The sequence below is a fragment of the Rhea americana genome, unplaced genomic scaffold (genome assembly GCF_003343005.1).
Source record: "Rhea americana isolate MKP2758 unplaced genomic scaffold, rheAme1 scaffold_217, whole genome shotgun sequence".
NCBI classification, from domain to species: domain Eukaryota; kingdom Metazoa; phylum Chordata; class Aves; order Rheiformes; family Rheidae; genus Rhea; species Rhea americana.
The window spans coordinates 484389-494454 of record NW_028186317.1 but is presented as its reverse complement, the minus strand read 5'-3'; the positions used below and the strand labels follow the sequence as shown (position 1 = coordinate 494454).

The window sequence follows — 10066 nt, the reverse complement described above, 5'->3', positions numbered from 1 at the left end:
AGCTACCTGCTGTTTACTGTCCCCTTAATGAAGGATTTTCCACCCCAGCGTAGCCTGGTGTGTCCCAATGGACTTCCTTGCCTTGCAGCTTGGAGGCTRTTTGCCTGCTGGGGTGATCACAGTACATCTCATCTCACTCCTCCCTGCTGTGACAAGGGCATTTTGGCCTCTGTTGGTATCATTTTGGTCTCTTTTTTGGCAGAGCCTTAGGCTGAATGCAAGTCCCTGGTTGACCTTCCCTGGGTTTGGTGGTGCAAGGCATGATCTTTTTGGTTTTGCAGATCTGAGTCAGGTCACACACATCTCCTGGGGCTGRCTAATGCTGGTTTGAGGAGAGAATCACATTCTCTTCAAGGGGATCCTGYAGGCAGCCTGGGTACCAGGAGACCCCAACTATGTTTCATGGGGTCCTGGCCCTGCTGAGCCACACAGAGGGTGCTGCACAGCTCCCAGATGCCTTCTGGACCCTTCATGATGAGGGTTACAAGGAGGGGTCAGCCCCCGGTGGCTCAATATTGTCAGCTGGATGACACTCGAGTCCAACACCCCAGAGGAGCCCCAGCCAGCACAAGTCGCTGCCGAATCAGCAACGCTAGCAGCAGGCAGCCCTGTTTCACTCACCTGCCCAGCGGAGCTGGGAACGCGAGCGGGGCTGCCGAGCCGATCACAGGCGGCATCTGAACCTCCCACAGTGCCATTTTTCTGAGCACCGTGAAGGATGTGGAAGAAGAYGCTTAATCACATCCTGCTCTCAGACACCGCCATCATGGGAGATGAAACCAAGAGAGGGAGGGGGAGCCCTCAAAAAAAAAACACTGGCAGCAGCAAAATTGACAAGGCTGGCTGCAGATGAGAGGCTGGATATCAAAGATAGCCCCGCTCTGCTCGTCATCCAGACAGGGAGCCGTCAGCAGTGACTCTGGGGGAGCCCAGCCCAGCCAAATCGTGCATCCCTTGGCTGGTAGTGCCACCTAGTGCTCACATCATCTGTCACCTCCATCAACGGCAGGGCCATCAGCATTTGGGCATCCTCTGTATTTGTGCTTCTTTACGCCCAGCCGTCACACGGCCCTGATCCAGCCTGCTGCTGGACTGGGATGGGAGAGGAGAAAAGCACATTTCAGCAGATCTGCTGGAAGCACACGTGCACACTTGGGGACTTCTCTGTGAACAGGAGTGTTCAAATGTTGTATATGAACACAGTGTGTGTGTGTGTGCACGTGCATAGGGCTGGGAAGAAGAGAGTCACAAAGAGGTAGCTTAGGTCCAAATTGCTTTGCTTTTTTTTCCATGGCTGGGATGAATATGTTCTTCACAGCGGACCAAATGCACTAGACCTCAGAAAAGAGGTGAGTGGTTGAGCTGAGAGCGAGGGGAGAGCTTGAGGCAGAGACACAGAGGTGGGAGATAAGAAGCAGGCCCCAGAGAAGGCAAACTGAGAGGGGTGCAGGTGAGAAGGAGAGTGATGAGGCAGGAAACTAGGGTGAGGGCTGAAGACTGGGGTGAGGTGGGAATGGGGAGTTGAACTGGCTCGAAGCCAGGGTCCAGGGATGCACCCAGGAACAGCAAATACTGGCATTTGCTCTGGTTTCTCTCCCAAGAGCTGATCACTGAACTAGCCCTTTGCTGCACCAGTTATTGCTTTCCTAGCACACACGAAGGGCTGGTCTGTCCTGCCTGCAGCCCTCTGCACAGAGAGCCTGTGCCGATGTAGGTTAGTGTCTACCCTGCAGGATACCATGCTGCTGGGGTGCACGGGAACCTCTTTCCTACGGACCTGGAAGAGGTCAGCACTTCCGCTGAACAAGCCATTCTCTGCTGATGTCAGGCACAGCCAGGACTGAACATGGGTAAAGCACCAAAAAGAGAACTATGCAAAGAAGTGAAACTTGGCACTTCTCTTCTCCAATCAGGCAAACTGCCATGCAAGCAAGTACATTCCCCCACCCTGCTTCTCTTCCTCCCWGATCCTGGGGAAGAGCTGCCAGAAAATAGAGCTGCCTGCTCAAACTGCTCCATCCTCRGCCTGGCAAGGAGGTAAGGACATGTTCCTCTGCCACAGCCCTCCAGTCCTTGCTGCCTGGGCCCCTTCTTTCTCCCCTGCTCCCACAGGGAAAAGGAGATAAGATGATGTGGAAGCCAAATCCATCCTCTCTTCATAGGATGGATGTGGGCATCTCYGGGCTCTGCAGGACTGAGCACCCTAGGCTTTGGGGTGGGTCTGTGTGCTCAGGAGGTCCCTCATCTCTCCCAGATCTATGCAGTGGGGATCTGAATCCCCACTGCCTGTCTCTCCCCTGTCCTGGCTCTGCAGGGGCTGAGCTCTCCTAGGGTGGTGGGATAGTCATGGGGACTTGTGTCCTGTCTGCTTTGTTCCTGCATCTTTTCTTTGCTTCCCCAGAGCTTGARTATTCTCTGAAAGCAAATATTGGTGCTGCCTGGGTGACTAGGGCAAGAGAAACATCCCCAGGAAGGCAAATTTCCACTCCAGCTCTTTAAACCATTGGCAAAGAGAAGRGGATGGCCAGGGTTGGTGGCAAGGGCAAAGCCTTTGGTTACTCTTTTATTTACTGATATCTAACAAACCCTGGGAGAAGATATCCTTTCGTGAAGTCGTTTTCACCGTTGTAAGTGTTGTCCTGTTATGTGAGTCATTCCACGTGTGGGCAGCATGGTAAACCTATGCATGCATTTGTGTCTGAGCACACAGATGCATCRCACATGTCCATAGGTCTGGACAAGCACGTGTTTATGCTGGCATGTCTGTGTCCATGGTGCAGCCGTCCCTGTGTGCACTGCGCTCACGCACTGYGTGTGGTTAGGTTCAGGCGATGCTACTACTGCAGGTGTGGGAGCATATCACCCCAGGTCCACCTCTTGTCTTTGCAATGCAAGGATTTGGGCAGGGGTGCATGCACATRTGTGTGTGTGCACTGAGGTGGACCACATGCTCACCTACAGGGAGTGAAGCTTGTGTGTGTGTGTGTTGTGTGCCTGCCTCCATCCCAAATTCCCCCACTCTTGTGTTTGCAGAGAGGCAGGATGCAGCTCAGGTTTTGGCTGGTAACTGGCATACTGGCGGTAGTCCTGGGCACGACCTTGCCTCAGGAGACCGTGTGTCGGGCACCAGATGGCAAGAACGGCATCCCAGGAGCCCCTGGCCTTAATGGGAGGCCAGGACAGAAAGGTGACACGGGAGAGCCAGGTAAGGGAGGAGCTGGGTGCAGGAGGTGTTGACCTCCTGAGAGAAGCATCACGGGCTGCTGAAGCAGATCCTACGAGATGCCAGATGTACCAGCCGTGGTACAAACTGAGCTTCTTCATTACCTCTCCTCAGGGAAACCAGCACGAAGAACTGGCATCCGTGGACCCAAAGGGGACGAGGGTGAGCCAGGGCCTCCTGGTAATCCAGGAAATCAAGGCTACCAYGGTCCAAGTGGCCCCCCTGGGCTCCCAGGCCAACCAGGGCCAAAGGGAACCAAGGGGAAGGCTGGCAGCATCAAGGAGCAGCCGCGCCCTGCRTTCTCAGCCTCACGGCAGTTCCCACCACGCAGGGGCAACACTGTGGTGTTTGACAACATCATCACCAACCAGGAAGACTCCTACAGYGCCCAAACTGGAGAATTCACCTGCCGCATCCCTGGCATTTACTACTTCGCCTACCAGGTCATCTCTAGTGGAGACCTCTGTCTGAGCATCACCAAGAACAAGGAGAGCGTAGTCAGCTTCTGTGACGACAACATTCGCAATATCCTGCAGGTGAACTCAGGCAGCTGTGTGCTCAGTCTGGCCATAGGAGATAAGGTCTCTGTGATCACCAGCTCACTTCAAAACATGATTTACAGTGGCTCTGAGGCAGACAGCGTCTTCAGTGGCTTCATGCTGTTCCCACAAATGGGCTGATGGACCATAGGCTTCCTGCTGGCCAGCCTAGACCTGACTTGCTTAGCGTCAGAGCATTGCAGTGTGCATGTGCGTAGGTTTTTGTGCCCCACAAGTGCATAGGGTGGCCTTATGTCATGGCTGTTGGGGCTATCCTAGTACAGGGAACAGCCATGAACTCTGCCAGTGCCCCAAGACTGTGCTTCCACCAGCGTCACAAAGTGACCAGGCTGTAGGTGACCACCGCAGTGATGAGACCTTTGCCTCCAGGCTGTGCTGAGACTGCCTTTCTGTTGCAGCTGGGCAGGAAAGTCTGTTCTCTCCCGGAGAAAGAGGACTCTTGGCCCCAGCAGCCTGATCTGCTCYTGTGTTCTGAGATCCCACGCCAGAGGGGATCAGTTGTCACCAGGGCCATTCACCAGCTGTGGCTTTTTGTTCCAGAATGGGAAATCACCACATGTCACCGCTTTTGCTGCACTAACCATTGCAAACGCCTCTCTGGCACAAGGCCACTATTGCCTTTCACATCCTTCCCATCAGCACAAATAAACCCCCTTCTTCTCTGACAGCCTCTTGGGTTTTCTTTCCTATTCATGCACCTTCCCCAAACCACTGATGTCCTGGGCCCCTTCACAAGCTGCACAGAGAAAGAAGCAGTTCCAGTTTGTCCTTGGCCAAGCACARACCCCAATTGCAAAGGTTGAGTGGCAGCAGGGAACTAAGCATACAAGCAGAGCCAGCACTTAAGGGAGGAAAAGAGGAAATCTCTGGGACTAGCCTATATGTAGCCTTTCCTCAGTGAGTAAGCGTCCAAGCCAGCTGCCCTGTGCRGGAGTAAATGTAGGTAGCAGAGCATGAACCTCACCTAAATGGACCTCTCTTGGCACCCTGACCATCCCAGTCGGGGGAAATACATCTGTGGTCCTCCAGTCTTTCAGCAATGAGTAACAAGGGGATCAGGGTGACTGGTGGGTTGTAAGGGTATGCTGGTCTCCTTCCAGCCCAGAGTGAGACCAGCAGGTAGTATAGCAGGCTGGGTGCCACAGACAGTTAGCAGGTAGCCAGGCAGCATCAGGGAAACTGCATAGGTGCCAAACACTTGGACTGCTGCTCAGAGAAGCTGCTCAGCTCAGTCAAAGGTGCCACCATTCCCAAGGCAGTGGGGAGGAGGCCAGGTCACCTTCCTTGGAGTCCCCAGCATCCCCWGGCGAGTGACATTTGGGTCCTGGCACATCCAGGGGCAGGTGGAGCACAGGGCAGCAGTGTAAAGAGGACAGCCAGCCCACAGGCCAAAAACCCTGAAGGAGAAACATCCTTTAGTCAACAGAACCCCCCCCCCCATCATCTGTCATCCCAACATCTCCCATCCAGGCTGACCTAAGTTCACAGCCAGGCCTTGCACCATTCTTCATTGCACATATGGCTCTGGTTTCACGGAGTTGGTGCAAAGGTCCGTTCCCACCCTGCTCGCTGCCCTTCCCTTCAGAAAAGAAGAAAGGAYGGGGGAAAGGAGTGCAGGTCTTACTGGACAGGAAGGGAAGTGCTTGCTCAGAGGAAATGGTCAGACATGAGGATGTGAAACTGGGGTGGGGGGGCAGCCAGGGGGTTGTGGCTCCCTAAGGGCCCTTTCCTAACTCGGAGGCTTCCTTCAGGAGGGTGTTGCAGAGGCAGCTCTGCACCGTGGTGTGCCGGGAGGCACTGCTCACAGCAGCCAGAGAGCTCAGCAGTGCAGGACCCTGTGCCCTGTGTCCCCCGCCAGAGGTAAGAGATGCAGCCAGGTCCATCTTTCTGGGGTGAGCGGTGTGGGGACAGCGGGGCAAGCAGCGTGGTGCGGGGCTGGGCTTTGTGAGAGGAGGAGGGGGCAGAGGCACTGCCAGGCACCCTGGCTGCACACTTACCAGGGGGAGGTGGGTGCCACTTGCCCATGCTGTGGGGAGCGGGGGAAGACCTGTTCCCTAGGGGCAGGCACAGCCCTGGGAGATCTCTGAGTGACAAAGACTTGCAAGGGTGACCATGAYGGGCAGAGTCAGGAAGGTCAGGCTGCTGCTGGCAGAAGGGCGAGATCAATAGGGTCCTGGAAGCAAATACCCTCTGAGCACGGTGCAACTCTCTGCAGCAGTGTGCACACTGGCAGGGGGCTCCGGCCACTGAGCTAGGGGAGGTCAGAGCTGGCTACAGGTAGCACAGGACACCACAGCTTCTTCCAGACTGAGAATCCAAACCCCTGTGCTATCAGGGGATTGATGATGAGCCCAGGGGCCTTCTCCACATTTCCACTTCCCCCATGCCTGGCGATGGGCATGAGGAGCCCATGAGGATCRAAGTGCTGTGACCCTTTTCAAAGAACCATAGAATTGGTAAGATTGGAAGGGACCTCTGGAGACCATCTAGTCCAACCCTCCACATAGCCCGTACGGGGATCGAGCCCACAACCTTGGCATTAGCAGCACACTAACCAACTGAGCTAAACCTAACCCTTAATATAGAATCATAGAATTGGTRAGGTRAGAAGGGACCTCTGGAGATCATCTAGTCCAACCCTCGAGCAGGTGGCCCGTACAGGGATCGAACCTGCAACCTTGGCATTATTAGCATCACGCTCTAACCAGCYGAGCTAATTTCATAACCCTTGTTCCCTGGCTGTCCCATGCTGCAGCACCTCATTAGTGTGGTGCCTCACTAGCCTTGTGGCTCCTAGCCACGCTGCAGTGGCCCCTCATGACGGTGCTCTCTTTCCTTTTCCATCCTCCAGAGCACCCAAATGGGGCAGAGCTTTCAGGAGCAGCTTGGTCTGGCTCTCATCCTCCTACTCCTGTCTCTGGGAGCTGCAGTGACCGGAGATAACAGTCACAACTGCTATGGGGCTCCAGGTCTGCCGGGCATGCCAGGCATGCCGGGCAAGGATGGCCGGGACGGGCTGAAGGGAGCCAAAGGCGAACCGGGTGAGTGAGCAAGGAGGGGAACTATGGAGCCTGCTAAAGTGGGGGGCTGTTGCATCTGCTGTGGCCTGTCTACCTCCATCAAAGGCCATGGAAAGCAGCTTCCCTGCAGTTGGATCTGTGCTGGGGAGAGCCTTTGTTCAGRGCTGTTTGGACAGGGCAGCCAGAAACCCCAAGCTGCTCTGGTAGTCCCAAAGCATGGATGCTTTCCCTGGGCCTGACTATGCAGGGCCTCAGGAACCACTCAAGGTTACCAGCCTCTGCAGGCAGGGCAGGAGAAAAGGAGGCTGGAGAGAAGAACTCTCTGTCTCAGAGAGGGGATGGAAGGGCCTTTCCCCACACCCTGTCATGCTAGCTGACTCCTCTTCACCYCCGACCACCCTGCAGGCATCCCGGCCATTTCTGCTGCTCAAGGGCCCAAGGGTATGAAAGGGGAACCAGGCAGTCCTGGCTGGCCTGGCAAGACTGGCCCCTTCGGTCCCCCTGGTCCTCGTGGAGACCCAGGAATGATGGGCACTATTGGAGCCCCAGGTGTACCCGGCAGCTACAAGCAAAAGCACCAGTCAGCATTTTCAGTGACAAGGCAGACTGGCGTGTACCCACAGAAGAATGTCCCTGTGGTGTTCAACCATGTCATCACCAACACAAACAACGACTACAACACCACCACGGGCAAGTTCACCTGCAAGCTCCCTGGCCTCTACTACTTTGTCTTCCACACTTCACAGACAGCCAACCTCTGCGTCTTACTATACAAGAACACAGCTAAGACGGCCAGCTTCTGTGACCACAAGACCAATAACATGCAGATCAGCTCCGGAGGGATCCTCCTCCATCTGGATGCTGGGCACCAGGTCTGGCTGACGGTGAATGATTACAACGGCATGGTGGGCATCCACAGCTCTGACAGCATCTTCTCAGGGTTCCTGCTCTTCCCAGACTAGAGGACTGGCAGATCCCACCTTAGTACGCTGAGCTCTTCTCCCTGCCATGCAAATGCTCACCGTTAGACCTTTGCTAACACCTCASCATTGTAAAATTTGTCTGCTAAAGTTTGTTTGGAAGAACCAAAGAGGATGTCAGCCCCAGCAGCTGGCCACAATACCCGGACTGGGGACTGAGTGGGCTGAATATTGAGAACAAGCATATTTGGCTACATCTGTGCCCAGAGGGACCAAGCTTCTGAGCACCTGCTGGCACTGACACATGCAATATAACACACAGGTCACTCGCCTTCTGCGCTGATAACCCYACCCATTACTTTCTGCTGCCCAAGAGCCAGGGCCTAAAGGTGTCTCTGTGTCTCTTTCTCTCCCACATGAGTTGCATCAGCAGGGACAGGCACAAGCCAAATGGCCTGGAGCAGACTTGCAGCAGGTGCTTTGCCGTGACGTGGCTGTGGAAAGAGTCAATAAACTTTCTCCCAGTGTGCTTGACCCCGTGTCATTTTTTTTCCTTCATACCCTGTCTTTCTGCAGGCAAAACCCATGCATGACAGGATGATGTGGTGTGCAGTGTGTGCATGTGTGTGAGAGAGATCTGTGTGTCCTTGAGTCCTCGCTGGCCAGGATATCCTCAGCCTCAGTGAGTGAAAGACATGGTCCATAACCCCAGTTTTCCTCTGCTGAGGCAGAGGATAGGAGCCACAACCGCACTGATCACAGGAAGGGCAGGATTCCTGTGACCACACACAGAGTCCTGGCCAAAGGGGTACCCAAGGCTCTTCACRGCASAGTTGCTGGAATTTCTCTTCCTAARTGCATGCMATTTGGTTAYAGAGGTCCATAAACCACATAACAAAACACAAAACCAGGCCTCTGGCAACTGAGCCATCCCCAATCTCAGCAGTGACTACCTCACTGATTTCAGAGCATATCTGAAGGGCTCCACCACCCCAGAGGGTGCAGCGCAGGTACCAGAGACTTATCTGGGGACAGACTCTTTGCTGCCAACTCAGAAAAAGTGGTGAAAGGATGCCTGAGGGAGTTACATGGTGCTGGGGTTAGCAGGAGTTCAGCACTGGAAGCACTGCTGAGGAGACAGGATCCAGCCTCAGGCCAAACYTGAGAAACTTTTGCGAAGGAGAGCAGGATTTCCACAATCTCCAAGTGGAGGGTGCTCAGGTCTTGGCTGGAGGGGGCTAGTGGAGATGGCTCTTCTTTGGTGTCTTGAGTTGTCACTCTCAGTGACCTTTCAGWGCTGCAGTGAGCTGCCCGAGGAAGAGATATGAGCCACATCCAAAGACATGGCTCTCCTCTGCCGCGTGCTGCAGGAGACCTGCTGGAAGCCCCACCATAGCAGGCCTGCGGATGACTTGCTCCCTGTGAGCATGACTGCGGCGGTCAGGGATAATAATGACCCAAAGTACAGGATTTGCTCTGCTGGGATCTGGGCAAGGAAGGGTTAACTTGTAGGAGCCATGGTTGGGACAGGCTTTGGGAAGGACAGGTATTGATTGCCACGTGCAAGAGGCTTCCCAGGAACAGACAGAAGGAGCCCGTGGCTGTGGAGGCTACAGAGCCCACCATAAATAAATTGACATGCCTCTGGTGGCATTCAGTGTACAAGGGAAGAGGAGAGCTCATCACCTTGGATGTTTTATGTTTCATCTTCAAAAGACATTGGCAGAAATTGGGATGGGAAGTGCTTTTACTGCAAGGTGCAATCCCTTCCCTTTGAGAATATTTAGGAGAGCCTGGGGGCCAGATTCAAGGTGATGGATGCTGACACTATGTCACATCCTCTGTGACTACTGGCACCTTCCCAAAAAGAGTCAGATGTGTGGAGAAGCCTGAAGGATGCTCACAAAATGCATTCATATGTCTCCAGAACTCYTTTGAGAGCTACTGTCATTGAGCCTTTGCCAGCAACAGAGACAAGTGCAAGTGAAGTGCAAAAGTGAGGTAGCAAAGGAGCGTGCTGTGTTCCACCACTCTGATGGCCGGGTTCTGCACAATTTCACCAGTACAATTGCATTAGCCTCAACAGGACTGGCCCAGATTTATGCAGGTGCCACACAGACAAAGACAAGGACCTCTCGAGGGACTATCCAGAATTTGCCTTGACCTCATGGCAGCATTCCCCATAGCAACCATGATATTAGACAGGGCCCTGAGGCGTTGTATGTCTGAAGGGCCCCAGGGTGTTATCTGAGGACTTCATGTTCTGCTGAGCTGGCAGATAGCACTTGTAGAGGATGTGAAAGTGCCAGTGAAGAAAGCACAGGAGTTAAAGATTTGGGAAAA

At 54.3% G+C, this 10066-nt stretch overlaps 2 protein-coding genes across 3 annotated transcripts; both read left to right on the top strand.

Annotated features, from left to right (window-relative positions):
• The first annotated feature begins 1979 nt into the window (after nucleotides 1-1979).
• Nucleotides 1980-4441, top strand: C1QA (complement C1q A chain). Of its 2 annotated transcripts, XM_085305178.1 has the most exons (4): nucleotides 1980-2037; nucleotides 3034-3205; nucleotides 3338-3385; nucleotides 3530-4441. In XM_085305178.1, exons 2-4 carry the CDS (start codon nucleotides 3043-3045, stop codon nucleotides 3901-3903), a joined length of 585 nt encoding a protein of 194 aa, XP_085161304.1. In that variant the 5' UTR covers nucleotides 1980-2037; nucleotides 3034-3042; the 3' UTR covers nucleotides 3904-4441. The 2 variants fall into 2 exon arrangements, with proteins under 2 accessions (XP_085161304.1, XP_085161303.1); XM_085305177.1 differs by having other exon boundaries at nucleotides 3338-4441.
• Nucleotides 4442-5565: 1124 nt separating this feature from the next.
• Nucleotides 5566-8257, top strand: C1QC (complement C1q C chain). The gene is made up of 3 exons (XM_085305179.1): nucleotides 5566-5643; nucleotides 6635-6824; nucleotides 7209-8257. The coding sequence occupies exons 2-3, from the start codon at nucleotides 6644-6646 to the stop codon at nucleotides 7763-7765; spliced, it is 738 nt and encodes a 245-aa protein (XP_085161305.1). The 5' UTR covers nucleotides 5566-5643; nucleotides 6635-6643; the 3' UTR covers nucleotides 7766-8257.
• The last annotated feature ends 1809 nt before the right edge of the window (nucleotides 8258-10066 follow it).